Source organism: Ochlerotatus camptorhynchus, unplaced genomic scaffold, assembly GCF_037179485.1.
Source record: "Ochlerotatus camptorhynchus isolate MF236.1 unplaced genomic scaffold, CSIRO-AGI_Acam_v1.1 ptg000158l, whole genome shotgun sequence".
In the NCBI taxonomy this organism is placed as follows: domain Eukaryota; kingdom Metazoa; phylum Arthropoda; class Insecta; order Diptera; family Culicidae; genus Ochlerotatus; species Ochlerotatus camptorhynchus.
The window spans coordinates 1,048,785-1,066,116 of record NW_027040648.1 but is presented as its reverse complement, the minus strand read 5'-3'; the positions used below and the strand labels follow the sequence as shown (position 1 = coordinate 1,066,116).

At 42.3% G+C, this 17,332-nt stretch overlaps 3 protein-coding genes across 5 annotated transcripts in view; 2 read left to right on the top strand and 1 right to left on the bottom strand.

The window, feature by feature from the left end:
• The window catches only part of LOC135701384 (carboxypeptidase B-like), a 41,322-nt gene extending 32,261 nt beyond the window's left edge, over window positions 1–9,061 (top strand). Inside the window, exons 3-4 of the mRNA XM_065222164.1 lie at window positions 8,077–8,744; window positions 8,812–9,061. Coding sequence (XP_065078236.1) covers window positions 8,077–8,744; window positions 8,812–9,057 — 914 coding nt within the window. The 3' untranslated portion in view covers window positions 9,058–9,061. The remainder of the gene's footprint in view (window positions 1–8,076; window positions 8,745–8,811) is intronic.
• Window positions 1–9,819, bottom strand: part of LOC135701380 (centrosomal protein of 162 kDa-like) — a 72,814-nt gene extending 62,995 nt beyond the window's left edge. For both annotated transcript variants that reach the window (XM_065222156.1, XM_065222158.1), the window contains exon 1: window positions 9,123–9,819. In XM_065222156.1, the coding sequence (XP_065078228.1) occupies window positions 9,123–9,647 (525 nt within the window). In that variant the 5' untranslated portion in view covers window positions 9,648–9,819. The remainder of the gene's footprint in view (window positions 1–9,122) is intronic.
• A 4,151-nt stretch (window positions 9,820–13,970) lies between these two features.
• Window positions 13,971–16,989, top strand: LOC135701382 (inhibitor of growth protein 3-like). 2 transcript variants are annotated; one of them, XM_065222162.1, is made up of 5 exons: window positions 13,971–14,138; window positions 14,471–14,542; window positions 14,862–15,782; window positions 15,998–16,437; window positions 16,569–16,989. In XM_065222162.1, the coding sequence occupies exons 1-5, from the start codon at window positions 14,111–14,113 to the stop codon at window positions 16,683–16,685; spliced, it is 1,578 nt and encodes a 525-aa protein (XP_065078234.1). In that variant the 5' UTR covers window positions 13,971–14,110; the 3' UTR covers window positions 16,686–16,989. The 2 variants fall into 2 exon arrangements, with proteins under 2 accessions (XP_065078234.1, XP_065078233.1); XM_065222161.1 differs by having other exon boundaries at window positions 13,972–14,138; window positions 15,923–16,437.
• Window positions 16,990–17,332: the final 343 nt, after the last annotated feature.

The window sequence follows — 17,332 nt, the reverse complement described above, 5'->3', positions numbered from 1 at the left end:
TAGGAAGTCCACCAGCCAATAAATAAAGAATTTCGAAATATTTTATGCTGGGAAATTCGGGTATTAAAATTTCGACCATCTGAACACCCCCCAAATCGCGATTAGAGCTATATTTAAGGAGATAAATCGATTTAAAGGTTTGGGAAGTCCACCAGCCAACAAATAAAGAATTTCGAAATATTTTATACTGGGAAATCCGGGTATAAAAATTTCGACCATCTGAACACCCCCAAATCGCGATTAGAGCCATATTTAAGGAGATAAATCGATTTAAAGATTTGGGAAGTCCACCAGCCAATAAATACAGAATTTTTAAATATTTTATACTGGGAAATCTGGGTATAAAAATTTCGACCATCTGAACACCCCCCAAATCGCGATTAGAGCTATATTTAAGGAGATAAATCGATTTAAAGGTTTGGGAAGTCCACCAGCCAACAAATAAAGAATTTCGAAATATTTTATGCTGGGAAATTCGGGTATTAAAATTTCGACCATCTGAACACCCCCCAAATCGCGATTAGAGCTATATTTAAGGAGATAAATCGATTTAAAGGTTTGGGAAGTCCACCAGCCAACAAATAAAGAATTTCGAAATATTTTATGCTGGGAAATTCGGGTATTAAAATTTCGACCATCTGAACACCCCCCAAATCGCGATTAGAGCCATATTTAAGGAGATAAATCGATTTAAAGGTTTGGGAAGTCCACCAGCCAACAAATAAAGAATTTCGAAATATTTTATACTGGGAAATTCGGGTATTAAAATTTCGACCATCTGAACACCCCCCAAATCGCGATTAGAGCCATATTTAAGGAGATAAATCGATTTAAAGGTTTGGGAAGTCCACCAGCCAACAAATAAAGAATTTCGAAATATTTTATACTGGGAAATCCGGGTATAAAAATTTCGACCATCTGAACACCCCCCAAATCGCGATTAGAGCCATATTTAAGGAGATAAATCGATTTAAAGATTTAGGAAGTCCACCAGCCAATAAATAAAGAATTTCGAAATATTTTATGCTGGGAAATTCGGGTATTAAAATTTCGACCATCTGAACACCCCCCAAATCGCGATTAGAGCTATATTTAAGGAGATAAATCGATTTAAAGGTTTGGGAAGTCCACCAGCCAACAAATAAAGAATTTCGAAATATTTTATGCTGGGAAATTCGGGTATTAAAATTTCGACCATCTGAAGACCCCCCAAATCGCGATTAGAGCCATATTTAAGGAGATAAATCGATTTAAAGGTTTGGGAAGTCCACCAGCCAACAAATAAAGAATTTCGAAATATTTTATACTGGGAAATTCGGGTATTAAAATTTCGACCATCTGAACACCCCCCAAATCGCGATTAGAGCCATATTTAAGGAGATAAATCGATTTAAAGGTTTGGGAAGTCCACCAGCAAACAAATAAAGAATTTCGAAATATTTTATACTGGGAAATCCGGGTATAAAAATTTCGACCATCTGAACACCCCCCAAATCGCGATTAGAGCCATATTTAAGGAGATAAATCGATTTAAAGATTTGGGAAGTCCACCAGCCAATAAATAAAGAATTTTTAAATATTTTATACTGGGAAATCTGGGTATAAAAATTTCGACCATCTGAACACCCCCCAAATCGCGATTAGAGCCATATTTAAGGAGATAAATCGATTTAAAGATTTGGGAAGTCCACCAGCCAATAAATAAAGAATTTTTAAATATTTTATACTGGGAAATCTGGGTATAAAAATTTCGACCATCTGAACACCCCCCAAATCGCGATTAGAGCTATATTTAAGGAGATAAATCGATTTAAAGGTTTGGGAAGTCCACCAGCCAACAAATAAAGAATTTCGAAATATTTTATACTGGGAAATCCGGGTATAAAAATTTCGACCATCTGAACACCCCCCAAATCGCGATTAGAGCCATATTTAAGGAGATAAATCGATTTAAAGATTTGGGAAGTCCACCAGCCAATAAATAAAGAATTTTTAAATATTTTATACTGGGAAATCTGGGAATAAAAATTTCGACCATCTGAACACCCCCCAAATCGCGATTAGAGCCATATTTAAGGAGATAAATCGATTTAAAGATTTAGGAAGTCCACCAGCCAATAAATAAAGAATTTCGAAATATTTTATGCTGGGAAATTCGGGTATTAAAATTTCGACCATCTGAACACCCCCCAAATCGCGATTAGAGCTATATTTAAGGAGATAAATCGATTTAAAGGTTTGGGAAGTCCACCAGCCAACAAATAAAGAATTTCGAAATATTTTATACTGGGAAATCCGGGTATAAAAATTTCGACCATCTGAACACCCCCCAAATCGCGATTAGAGCCATATTTAAGGAGATAAATCGATTTAAAGATTTGGGAAGTCCACCAGCCAATAAATACAGAATTTTTAAATATTTTATACTGGGAAATCTGGGTATAAAAATTTCGACCATCTGAACACCCCCCAAATCGCGATTAGAGCTATATTTAAGGAGATAAATCGATTTAAAGGTTTGGGAAGTCCACCAGCCAACAAATAAAGAATTTCGAAATATTTTATGCTGGGAAATTCGGGTATTAAAATTTCGACCATCTGAACACCCTCCAAATCGCGATTAGAGCTATATTTAAGGAGATAAATCGATTTAAAGGTTTGGGAAGTCCACCAGCCAACAAATAAAGAATTTCGAAATATTTTATACTGGGAAATTCGGGTATTAAAATTTCGACCATCTGAACACCCCCCAAATCGCGATTAGAGCCATATTTAAGGAGATAAATCGATTTAAAGGTTTGGGAAGTCCACCAGCCAACAAATAAAGAATTTCGAAATATTTTATGCTGGGAAATTCGGGTATTAAAATTTCGACCATCTGAACACCCCCCAAATCGCGATTAGAGCTATATTTAAGGAGATAAATCGATTTAAAGGTTTGGGAAGTCCACCAGCCAACAAATAAAGAATTTCGAAATATTTTATGCTGGGAAATTCGGGTATTAAAATTTCGACCATCTGAACACCCCCCAAATCGCGATTAGAGCCATATTTAAGGAGATAAATCGATTTAAAGGTTTGGGAAGTCCACCAGCCAACAAATAAAGAATTTCGAAATATTTTATACTGGGAAATTCGGGTATTAAAATTTCGACCATCTGAACACCCCCCAAATCGCGATTAGAGCCATATTTAAGGAGATAAATCGATTTAAAGGTTTGGGAAGTCCACCAGCCAACAAATAAAGAATTTCGAAATATTTTATACTGGGAAATCCGGGTATAAAAATTTCGACCATCTGAACACCCCCCAAATCGCGATTAGAGCCATATTTAAGGAGATAAATCGATTTAAAGATTTGGGAAGTCCACCAGCCAATAAATAAAGAATTTTTAAATATTTTATACTGGGAAATCTGGGTATAAAAATTTCGACCATCTGAACACCCCCCAAATCGCGATTAGAGCTATATTTAAGGAGATAAATCGATTTAAAGGTTTGGGAAGTCCACCAGCCAACAAATAAAGAATTTTGAAATATTTTATGCTGGGAAATTCGGGTATTAAAATTTCGACCATCTGAACACCCCCCAAATCGCGATTAGAGCCATATTTAAGGAGATAAATCGATTTAAAGATTTGGGAAGTCCACCAGCCAATAAATAAAGAATTTTTAAATATTTTATACTGGGAAATCTGGGAATAAAAATTTCGACCATCTGAACACCCCCCAAATCGCGATTAGAGCCATATTTAAGGAGATAAATCGATTTAAAGATTTAGGAAGTCCACCAGCCAATAAATAAAGAATTTCGAAATATTTTATGCTGGGAAATTCGGGTATTAAAATTTCGACCATCTGAACACCCCCCAAATCGCGATTAGAGCTATATTTAAGGAGATAAATCGATTTAAAGGTTTGGGAAGTCCACCAGCCAACAAATAAAGAATTTCGAAATATTTTATGCTGGGAAATTCGGGTATTAAAATTTCGACCATCTGAACACCCTCCAAATCGCGATTAGAGCTATATTTAAGGAGATAAATCGATTTAAAGGTTTGGGAAGTCCACCAGCCAACAAATAAAGAATTTCGAAATATTTTATACTGGGAAATTCGGGTATTAAAATTTCGACCATCTGAACACCCCCCAAATCGCGATTAGAGCCATATTTAAGGAGATAAATCGATTTAAAGGTTTGGGAAGTCCACCAGCCAATAAATAAAGAATTTTTAAATATTTTATGCTGGGAAATTCGGGTATTAAAATTTCGACCATCTGAACACCCCCCAAATCGCGATTAGAGCCATATTTAAGGAGATAAATCGATTTAAAGGTTTGGGAAGTCCACCAGCCAACAAATAAAGAATTTCGAAATATTTTATACTGGGAAATTCGGGTATTAAAATTTCGACCATCTGAACACCCCCCAAATCGCGATTAGAGCCATATTTAAGGAGATAAATCGATTTAAAGGTTTGGGAAGTCCACCAGCCAACAAATAAAGAATTTCGAAATATTTTATACTGGGAAATCCGGGTATAAAAATTTCGACCATCTGAACACCCCCCAAATCGCGATTAGAGCCATATTTAAGGAGATAAATCGATTTAAAGATTTGGGAAGTCCACCAGCCAATAAATAAAGAATTTTTAAATATTTTATACTGGGAAATCTGGGTATAAAAATTTCGACCATCTGAACACCCCCCAAATCGCGATTAGAGCTATATTTAAGGAGATAAATCGATTTAAAGGTTTGGGAAGTCCACCAGCCAACAAATAAAGAATTTTGAAATATTTTATGCTGGGAAATTCGGGTATTAAAATTTCGACCATCTGAACACCCCCCAAATCGCGATTAGAGCCATATTTAAGGAGATAAATCGATTTAAAGGTTTGGGAAGTCCACCAGCCAACAAATAAAGAATTTCGAAATATTTTATACTGGGAAATCCGGGTATAAAAATTTCGACCATCTGAACACCCCCCAAATCGCGATTAGAGCCATATTTAAGGAGATAAATCGATTTAAAGATTTGGGAAGTCCACCAGCCAATAAATAAAGAATTTTTAAATATTTTATACTGGGAAATCTGGGTATAAAAATTTCGACCATCTGAACACCCCCCAAATCGCGATTAGAGCTATATTTAAGGAGATAAATCGATTTAAAGGTTTGGGAAGTCCACCAGCCAACAAATAAAGAATTTCGAAATATTTTATGCTGGGAAATTCGGGTATTAAAATTTCGACCATCTGAACACCCCCCAAATCGCGATTAGAGCTATATTTAAGGAGATAAATCGATTTAAAGGTTTGGGAAGTCCACCAGCCAACAAATAAAGAATTTCGAAATATTTTATGCTGGGAAATTCGGGTATTAAAATTTCGACCATCTGAACACCCCCCAAATCGCGATTAGAGCCATATTTAAGGAGATAAATCGATTTAAAGGTTTGGGAAGTCCACCAGCCAACAAATAAAGAATTTCGAAATATTTTATGCTGGGAAATTCGGGTATTAAAATTTCGACCATCTGAACACCCCCCAAATCGCAATTAGAGCCATATTTAAGGAGATAAATCGATTTAAAGGTTTGGGAAGTCCACCAGCCAACAAATAAAGAATTTCGAAATATTTTATACTGGGAAATTCGGGTATTAAAATTTCGACCATCTGAACACCCCCCAAATCGCGATTAGAGCCATATTTAAGGAGATAAATCGATTTAAAGGTTTGGGAAGTCCACCAGCCAACAAATAAAGAATTTCGAAATATTTTATACTGGGAAATCCGGGTATAAAAATTTCGACCATCTGAACACCCCCCAAATCGCGATTAGACCTATATTTAAGGAGATAAATCGATTTAAAGGTTTGGGAAGTCCACCAGCCAATAAATAAAGAATTTTTAAATATTTTATACTGGGAAATCTGGGAATAAAAATTTCGACCATCTGAACACCCCCCAAATCGCGATTAGAGCCATATTTAAGGAGATAAATCGATTTAAAGGTTTGGGAAGTCCACCAGCCAATAAATAAAGAATTTTTGAATATTTTATACTGGGAAATCTGGGTACAAAAATTTCGACCATCTGAACACCCCCCAAATCGCGATTAGAGCCATATTTAAGGAGATAAATCGATTTAAAGGTTTGGAAACTCCACCAGCCAACAAATAAAGAATTTTTAAATATTTTATACTGGGAAATCTGGGTATAAAAATTTTGACCATCTGAACACCCCCCAAATCGCGATTAGAGCCATATTTAAGGAGATAAATCGATTTAAAGGTTTGGGAAGTCCACCAGCCGACAAACAGAGAATTTCTAAATATTTTATACTGGGGAATCCGGGTACAAAAATTTCGACCATCTGAACACCCCCCAAATCGCGATTAGAGCCATATTTAAGGAGATAAATCGATTTAAAGGTTTGGGAAGTCCACCAGCCAACAAATAGAGAATTTTTAAATATTTTATGCTGGGAAATCTGGGTACAAAAATTTCGACCATCTGAACACCCCCCAAATCGCGATTAGAGCCATATTTAAGGAGATAAATCGATTTAAAGGTTTGGGAAGTCCATCAGCCAACAAATAAAGAATTTTTTAAACTGGGGGATCCACCTTAAAAAAAAAACGGGAAAGTCACTAAAAAGTGACCCACTATCAGCCCTGCAGGAAGTAGACACCCTGACAATGTAAATCGAAATCTTGGACCTGAAGAACTTTCAAGATCGTGGGCCTGATTCTGGATCTATTCGAGCTTTTCTACTTTGATCATTATTTATGATTTCAAACTCAACTTGTTCAGTTTTTTTTTTACTTGAGTTTTCGGCCTTAAAAAATGTGCGGGAACGTATGTTTAAAGTACAGTTCATCTGGGGCTGTCCATAAACTACGTAGACAGTTTAGGGGGGGGGGGGGGTTGACAATTATCCATGGCCCATACTAATTTTAAAATTTTTGTATGGACAATTGTCTACGCAGGGGGAGGGGGGGGGGTCAAGAATCCCAAAAAACTGTCTACGTAGTTTATGAACAGCCCCTCTGCAGCTCAGGAAATTTGGCTAAAATATTCCCGTTCAAACAAAACAAACTCCGCTTAAAAGGGACGAAGTGCAACGCGAAAGCAGAATTGCGTGTACGAAATTCATTTCACCTAACTTTCAAGTAGCATACAATCATAATCACCGAACCAATTACCACTCCCTTGACCTTTCTGGCCGCGTGTATCCTCAAGACTGACTACTGCGGGAACATTATAACCGTGAAACGTGTTCGTCCGACCAACATCGCGTGTTTCATGCAAATCATTCAAGAAATTAGAAAAGAAAAGCCCTCTCTTTACTAAAAGTTAATTTCCGGGAAGGCGAGATAACCCGAATAACACCCGAAGCGTCGAACAAACTCACCTCGAACCAATCCATCATCCACCCTTTAGGGCCTGGTGCGGTACGGGTGTTAGAATTCGATCGTCGAATATCCCTCGATGCGTGATTTACAATTTACGCCGAGCTTCCTTTTCTAATCGCGTGTTCCAATCCAAGCCGAAGGCAAAGTAATTAAAGCAATTACTACGTTTATTTCATCCGTCCGTCTTCATCACAACACTACGGAACTGACTACTTTCTCGAATGCAGAAATCGTTCTTCAATCGAAAGCGAGTGTGGTAGAATTGTAATTAATTTCACGCCAACCGAACCGATCGACCGGGTGGCGAGACTGAACTTTTTTTTGGTAAGGTTGTTTTATCAATACTCTTCCACGAAGACTAATTTAAGTACCTACCTACCCTCGGCCGGTTTACAATTGCCAACAATTGCAGCCGGTGTGTGCAATTAGACACACCCGCCAAACATTCCCCGCGCCCCTCAACCACTTGATAGATTGTTACATGTTCGCCCTTTCAGCGCTTTGCACGTTAATATGGTTTTATAGCGACAAAAGAAAAGGACTAACCTGTGAGGACTGTTGTACACGGGCAAACAAAGGAGTTCTTTCAATGTGGGAGCCTGTTCGAAAAGTTGTTCGGATCGCCTCATACTAAAAAGCGTTTCCCATTTCCACAGGCCACCGCATGACCTGGACGGCCTACCACCGGCTGGTGGACATTCACGATTGGATGGACTACCTGGCCAAGACGTACCCGGACATTTGCAGCAGCCAGAGCATTGGGAAATCGTACCAAAAGCGGGACCTGAAGGTGCTTCGCATCTCCAATGGAAATCCTTCGAATGCAGCCGTTTGGATCGACGGAGGAATTCACGCTCGGGAGTGGATCAGCCCGGCTACGGTGACCTTCATCGTGAACAACATGGTCGAGGATTGGGACGACCAGCCGGAGTACATTCGAAACATCGATTGGTACGTCCTTCCGGTGCACAATCCGGACGGATATGAGTACACCCATCAGAACGATAGACTGTGGCGGAAGAACCGTCGAGGTTCACTGTACGGACCGTGTGCCGGAGTGGATTTGAACCGCAACTATGGCTACAAATGGGGCGGCCAGGGCTCCTCCAAGCAACCCTGCTCGGACATCTTTGCTGGAAGTGGACCATTCTCCGAACCGGAAACGAAAGCGGTGTACAACTTCATGCAAAATTCAGCGGCCAACTGGAAGGGATTCCTGACATTCCACAGCTATGGACAGTACATTCTGTACCCTTGGGGCTACGATCGTTTGGTCCCACCAGATCACCAGGATCTCAAGCAAGTCGGAGACGAAGCTGCTAAGGTGAGGCTTTCTACTAAATCCTAATTTGTGACAGACAGTAACCATTATTCAACCTTCCACCTTACAGAAAATGCTTGCAACGGAAGGATCTTCCTACACGGTGGGACCGTCCGGCAATACTCTGTACCCGGCCGCTGGTGGTTCGGACGATTGGGCTCGCGGTGAAATGAAAATCAAATACGCCTACACGGTGGAACTGCGCGACAGTGGTCGAAATGGATTCGTTCTGCCGGCCAACCAGATTCAACCTACCGGACGGGAAGCGTTCATATTCGTCGATACCGTGGCCAAAGCCATTTCCAAGTTGAAATAACTCAATAATTCTTAGAACTAGGAATATTCACAAATAAAATACTCAAATGAAAAGTCAGTACTCACCATGGCGAAGGCCTTGCTTTCCTCCTCCCTCCGAGCGATTGCCTCCAGCTCCTCCAGCACTCCGGTCCGCATCTCCATCGGCGTCGATTCGCAGGAAATGTCCCTATACCCACACATGGCCCGTTGCACTTGCCTTATCCCGTCACATGCACCGCCATCGTCGTCTTCATGGGCACCGTTTCCCCCGAACAGCGGATGCTGCTTCCGGATCAGCTGTTCCGCTTCCCTCAGAATTTCTTCAACACTTTTCCCATCCTCTCCGCTCCCAGCCAACTGGCTAACCTGCTCGAAAATCCTATCCACATCCACCTCCTCCGCACACCCGCCGGAACCGTTCCCATTCGTGACACCCGTCAGACAGCTCTGCTCGTTCCGGAGAAACTCCAGGAAGGACGATTCGCTCGTTATGTCATCCAACTGCTGCTGCTGGGCTTCCAGCAATTTTTCCATTGCACACGCACTGCCGACGCCGCCCACTTCCGGGTTCAGCAGGGGTTGGTGCTGCTGCTGTTGCTTGAGCGACATTGACTCGTCCTCGTTCCGGTGCTTCTAATCCGCCGCACGCACGACACTCGCAACTGGCATCGGAACTCGCGCCGAAATTAATTGGACGAAAGCGAATTAATGCTAACTTTCGCGACGACAACGACGACGGAAACGGATTTGAAATCGCGAAAAATTTTCCTCCACCTTGATGCGTGTTATCCTTTGGTGTCTTTTTTGTTTGTGTTTCCCATTGACAGGACATCCAAGTCGTTTGGTTGTTTTTTTTTAGGGGGGTGGGGTGTGTGATTGCACGCACACAAGCGCAGTTATCTGTATATAACAGAATAATTGTTGGTATAACAGTTTGCAATAGTGGGTGAGAGTCAGCGTTGCCAGTATTCCAGATTTTCAGTCGTCTTGACACAGAAACAGATCACGTGCAGTTTCACGCAAAACGACGAATCGATCTAATGCGACCTTCTCCGATTTGCATCAAACTTCGCATAATAATTGTTTGTTATGGTTAATCATTCACATTTGAGCTAAAATTCGGTTATTTTGAATCACGATAAAAACTTAAAAATGGCGTATTGGAAAATTTTTCAGTGAATCATTACTCGAAAACTTCACTTCCAATCGAAATGACGTTCGAGAAAGAGGATGGCTCAATCGGTTTCGCTGAAAAAGCGGGCGAATATATAAAAAAACGTAATATTTTTGAAGAACCTTATCTAAGCTGAACCTATCCAAAATATCCATTGCTAACCGTTCTAAAAGTGTTCTAAAAGCTTCTAAGATTTTTCTAACCGCTGCTAACATATTCGGTTTCCCCATCGGGATCCATATTCGGTTTCCCCGTCGGGATCCGTATTCGGTTTCCCCATCGGGATCCGTATTCGGTTTCCCTATTGGGATCCGTATTCGGTTTCCCCATCGGGATCCGTCTATGGAATCCCCATCAAGACCCGTATTCGGTTTCCCCATCGGGATTCGTATTCGGTGTCCCCATCGTTATTTTTATTCGGTTTCCCCATCGGGATCCTTTTACGGAATCCCAATCGGGATCCTTTTACGAAATCCCAATCGGGATCCTTTTACGGAATCCATATTCGGTTTCCCCGTCGGGATCCGTATTCGGTTTCCCCATCGGGATCCGTATTCGGTTTCCCCATCGGGATCCGTATTCGGTTTCCCCATTGGGATCCGTATTCGGTTTCCCCATCGGGATCCGTCTACGGAATCCCCATCAAGACCCGTATTCGGTTTCCCCATCGGGATCCGTCTACGGAATCCGTATTCGATTTCCCCATCGGGATTCGTGTTTGGTTTCCCCATCGTTATTTGTATTCGGTTTCCCCATCGGGATCCTTTTACGGAATCCCAATCGGGATCCTTTTACGGAATCCCAATCGGGATCCTTTTACGGAATCCCAATCGGGACCCGTATTCGGTTTCCCCATCGGGATCCGTATTCGGTTTCCCCATCGGGCTCCATTTACGGAACCCGTCATCGGGATCCGTCTATGGAATCCGTCATTGGATTTCCATCGGGGCCACTCAGGCATGACATTTGATAACGGCACAAAAGCATTTGTAAACAAACTTTCTTAAGCCCTTTACACGCGAACCAAAGTACGCCCACGCAAACCAATACCATTTTCGGAAAGGTGATAGTTGCCCCTATCCGATGATGTTGTTGGTTTGCGTGAGCGTACTTTGGTTCGCGTGTAAAGGGCCTTAGAACGTTTGTTTACAAATGCTTTTGTGCCGTTATCAAATGTTATGCCTGCACTTCCACTTTATTTTTGCTATTAGCAAACACATTCACTAACCTGCAGAGATCCGGCTTATAACCATAGAGGTAACTCTAAGACTAGAAGGTCCCGAAATAACGTGCTCAACTTTTTGGCGCAGCTCTGGTACTCTCTTCGGTCCCAAGCTAATCGATTCACCCCTTGAAACATAGGAAAAACCAATAACCCCTCATTTTATCTGTCAAATTTTCATAGCGAATCAAAACAAACATTGCGTAGTACTAGAATTTCGACTAGAATAGGGTACGTTAATCGTTTGCTTGGGACCAATAGGCTACTAAAGTGGTGAGCCAATTTAAAATCGTTAGTTTCGTATTGATTGTTGTTATAACTCCCTACCGGGATTCGGCTTCGGGCAGGTGTACCAACAATCAATACGAAACTAACGATTTTAAATTGGCTCACCACTTTAGTAGCCTATTGGTCCCAAGCAAACGATTAACGTACCCTATTCTAGTTGAAATTCTATTACTACACTATGTTTGTTTTGATTCGCTATGAAAGTTTGACAGATAACATCAGGGGTGTGTGGATTCATGCAGAACATGCAGGGGTGAGTGAAATAGCTTGGGACTGCTTGGGACCGTTGTTCTGGTACTGAGTGAGCCAAAAATAATAATGATTTTCTTCGGGACCCAGTGGTCTTAGAGTTACCTCTATGCCAATAGGCTAGTCAAGAAGTGAGCCAATTTAAAATCGTTAGATTCCACCGGTTGACCGTACGCAGTCGATTCCAGAGACTTTCGATGCTGACAAATGAACTGAAACTTAAAATTTTGATGATTATTCTCAACGAAGAGGGTTCCATTCGATTTCGGTGAAGATTGCCGGAGCTGCCAACAAAAGTTCCGGTGGATTCTTATGAGACAGTTCCAGTCGAATCCAGTGCAGATTTTCGAGGCTGCCAAGCCAATTAAGGTTCCGGGGGGACGGAACAGGTTCCAGTCGATTCCGGTGGAGATTTCCGATGTTGCCAACGAAAGTTCCAGAGGATTTTTTCTGACGTTGTCGGCGAAAGAGGTTCCAGTCGAAATCTGATCCAGGCAATGGCAACTGAAATTAATTGACTCAGAGCAATTTCTTTTCATATGGAATTTACACATATTTGGGAAAACATGCAGCAACTCATAGCTAATGAGTAATTGCAGGTTTTCCCAAATATGAGTAAATTTCGTGTGGAATGAAAATGCTCTGAGTCAATTGAATTCAGTCACTATCGACTGGATTAGAATTTTCTGAAAATTACCTGGCAACGCTGGTGATAATAGCTTTTTTTGGTCAAACGGATGCCAAGCACTTTCATCGATTTCTAATCCGTCAATAGACGCTATAGGGTTTTTGATCAAATTTCCGTCCTACTAAGCACAACCCGCGCTTTACCTGTCATTTCTGAATGAGTTTAAACAAAAAATGGAATATTTTTGTCAAAGATGACGTCTAAATTTATTCACCTTTCCATACGTACCGTTGGATTTTATAAAGAGTCACAAATTGTTGAGATATTCACCTCTATTCTGTATTTCGTTTCGAACGAAATTCTCATACAAAAAAATATTTTTTTGTATGAGAATTTCGTTCGAAACGAAATACAGAATAGGGGTTATTGTTTAAAATCTAATACTGGTTCTTGATTCTAAATTCGTTCTACGAGTTTCAATTCCGTCCTAATGCATTGAAACGCCATTAGATTTTCTTCGTCCTACAGATAAACGTAGAAAAAGGGGATTCGCTAGGAACGCTTCTTTTGTTTTGAGAACAATGTGCGTAAATATTCATACAATGCGCTCTAACAGGATTTATGTTATAGCTAATGAACTAACGCATCGGAACAAACTTATTATTGAATTGTGCACTGTGAAACCATTGATATGATTGATGTTTTCTGATCGATATAACGGAAATGGGCGATTACGACGAAGTAGCGCTCTACCCTAATTAGTGGATTTCGCGTAGTTTCCCCATGCAAATTGTTTCAACCAATAAATTTTATGAGTAGAAGATTTTATCGAAATCAATTAGGTATTTAATAATCACTTGGTTTGTCTATGTAGGCATATATAATTTTTGTTCGGACAGATCGATACACCCGTATGCTTTTACATTCTAACTTTTATTCCGAACCATCTCTTCTTCTGCACTAAGGCAAATCCGGTGGAAACCCTATCCGCGCCCGAATTTCCTGTTTCGTTTTGGGACCAAGGCCCAACTTGGGCAGGCTTGGCATCGTGACTTCGGGTGTCTTCATCGGATCGACATCGGCTGCCAGCCCGGAACCACCCGCTATCGTTGTGGTAGCCGCACCTCCACCACCGGACCGTTCATCGCTGGTCCGGGCCAGCCGTTCCTGCTTGGCCAGCTCGTACTCCTTGAGATCGCTCAGCTTAAGGGAAAAGTTCTGAATCTCACGACGACGCATTTCTATACCTTTCTGGAATGAAAATCAAGCGGTCACTATAATCGGAGAACAGCGAAGACACGCACCCGCAGTATAACACTGCGGGGTGTGTTCACTGCTACCATCGCACGAAATAAAGCTGCAAAGCGAAACGTCAAACTGCGAAATTTCTAAAAACCAAAACACACCCAAGCAAAAGCAAGTTGGTGTAAAATAATTCGTGTTTTCGGTGGAAAATCAATCAGTTACTCACCTGTATCCTGTGTCCGAACGTTGCTCAGCACTGCCGGAAGATGCTGTACCTGGAGGATTATCTGGAAAGTGAGTACAAATCCGTTTTCCGAGCAATTATTGGAAAAGTTTCGCAAGAGTAAGCCGCTGCTGCTGCTGTTGCTGTTCGGTGTTTGACGGATGGTTGAAAAAGGACAGACTAACCTTACGGGAAACGTCGGTCCGGTGGGGGTGCGTTCGCGAGTTGAGTGCGAGATGTTTGAATGCGTTGGCGCAATAATTTGAAATCGTCACGTTTTTGGAATCGTTACATGAATAGTTAAATGACATTAATTAAATTGTTCGTCAGGCGATTTCAAAAATAATAATTCGTTATTATTATGTAAGTAGACCTAATGTTGACTATTTTTTTCTCATTGCAGTGATTGAGCATTTGCCTCAAGAACTTCGCGATAGGTTTACAGAAATGCGAGAAATGGATCTCTCCGTACAAAGTAAGTTAAAACAGAGTACCTATAGCCGTTAGAATCCTTAAGAAAGTAGAAAATCGCGTTTTTATGGGTGTTTGGATGTTCGAAATTTTAAAATGCATTTTTTCTCAATAGAAAACCAAGAATCATGATTTTTTCACTAAATCTTTAATCGCGTTTATCTCCGTAAATATGGTCTTAATCGCAATTTTAGGGGTGTTTAGATGTTTGATTTGTTTTTCCCAAAATCATGATTTTTTACCCAAATCTTCAATCGCGTTTATCTCCGTAAATATGGCCTTAATCGCGATTTAAAAACAAAACACTTATTTTCTCCTTCCAGACAACATCGACTCGCTGGACAAACGGGCTCGCACACTGTTCCAGCAGTGCCGCCGGGGTGAACTGGTTGGCGGCCTAGCCGATACCGAATTTCACTCGATCCGCAAGGACTACTACCGGGTCCTGGAAGACTCCGACGAAAAGGTACAGCTGGCCGGCCAAATGTACGACCTGGTGGACCGGTATCTCCGGCGGTTGGACAGTGAGCTGTACAAGTTCAAATGTGAACTGGAGGCGGATCACAATGGCATAACGGAGATTCTGGAGAAACGCTCTTTGGAGCTGGACTCTTCCACCAGCAATGGTGGCCTGAATCAGAAGGAGAATCGCTATTTTGACACGTTGAGTGGAATATCGAGTGCTATTTCGGGGTCCACTGCGGCTCGGGTGGAAAGTCGATACAGCATCAAGCCAGAAAAGCGTCGGGAAAGCAGCATTCCGGTTCCGTCTTTGGTGGGTGCTCCACCGGAAAAGCGTCAGGCGGTGGCCACTGCCAGTGGAGGGATAGTAAGTGGACCTGTAGTTCGACCGACAACGCCGAACATTGCTGCGGCCAGTGAACCGTTCCATATGCTATCACCGGCTACTTCCGTACCGCCGAGGGCTACCGCTTCGGTGGCCTACAATCTGCAACAGTTTGGGGCGGGTAATGCCATAGCGGCGGCTGCCAGCCAGGCCATAGCCCAAACGCAGCAGATGCAACAGGGAAGGAGGACTGCCAGTTTGAAGGCTTCCTACGAAGCTATCCATGGAGCCGGCGGAACCGGAACTGGGCCCCACGACTTGCTGATCAACAACAGGGAACTGGCCGGAGCGACCCACAACGCCCTGCAGGCGGTGGAACGGGAAACCAGCAACGCCTTCTCCAATCAGCAGAGAAGACACCAGAAGAAGAAGCTGACGGCCAATACTTCTGCTGCAGGTTAGTGATCGAAGGTTCCTATTCTAATCATTGACATCATCAAAATGCCATCTGAAAGAGTTAACACAAACATTTTCCATTTCATCCCTCAATGCACACCCGAACGCACACACACACACACGCTCATCCACCCGCAACAGCTACACTGTTACAAGCACACCAGAAGCAGCTGCACTCAGCCGCGCTCAATCCTAACTTGTCGTCCTCGTCTCTAGATCTTTTAGAGTCGCCCGTTCCGGGAGTACTGTCGGGAGTGGGAGCAGGGACCGTTGGCGGCGGAGTCGGAGGCGGAAGCGTCGCTGTTGGTGCTGGTGGTGGTGTTGGTGGTGGTGGTGGTGCTGGTGGAGGAGGCATCGGTGGATCGTCTGCATCTTCCAGCAGCGGTTCCGGCATCGGTGTCGTTGGTGGCAGCAGTGGTGGTGTTATCGGCGGCGTCGGTGGCGGTGTGACTGGTGGTGCCAGTTCTGGAGGATCGGCACATACCGCCCATCATCCAGGTGGTCCTCCGGTGGGGCCGAACGTGGTGCTCAACGAGAACGGAATGGTGGTGGAGCAGACGGCCGAAGGCGAGTGGACGTACGATCCCAACGAACCGCGGTACTGCATCTGCAATCAGGTTTCGTACGGCGATATGGTGGCATGCGACAACGAGGATGTAAGTATACCGATTTATTCAACCGAAGAGGGAGATATTGTATGGAGGATTGAAAAACAAATGCTCTTCCTGCAATACCGTTGAAGATCACTGTTGAAACATGTGTCTTATCAAAAAATTCTCTCTTCCAGTGCCCGTTCGAGTGGTTCCACTATCCGTGTGTGAACATCACCTCGACGCCCAAGGGCAAGTGGTACTGTCCACAGTGCAGCAGCTCGATGAAGCGACGGGCCTCACGGAAGAACTAACGATAGAGCACAGCGCATCATGACAGAGATGATACGATAATTTAGCAAACCATCTTTCCCGTTTATATATTACCCATACACACCCTATGACTCAAATCTCCTTTAGTCTGTGTGTGTGTGTGTATTTCCACTTTTTCGGCAGATCTAAATCAATTATAGTGTCCCTATTTCATAAGCGTTGGCGAAGGCCGCATGAATCGCGTCGCCCTTCGGCTACGATGCTACTTCCAATTAGTAATTAAATATTGCAAAAAAGTGTTTATCATCATCGGTCAGAATTTCGAACAGTATATACATAACAAGCTATAACTTACCAACAGCATAGAGCAGCGTGATTCCATACCTAAAACTACTTCCGAACGCTTGTCCCTTCTTGGTGGGTGGTGGTGTGAAAATTTAAAATCTCATTTCCTTCCTTCGTCGTTGAGACCATTGATTAGACACAGCTTAGGTAGGGACAGGAGGACAGGATATGGACTTAACGCTCGCTTGGTGCCGTTCGTCACGGTCGCTTTGCGGGGTTGTTCGTCTTTTTAGCCGGAGATTAATATCTTCTTGGGTGCTACTGTGACATTCTAGCGGTTTCGTTTTAATGTGTTTCGTACGCTATGCTGGGAGAATGCATGTGCGCGTTTAGATGACGGATG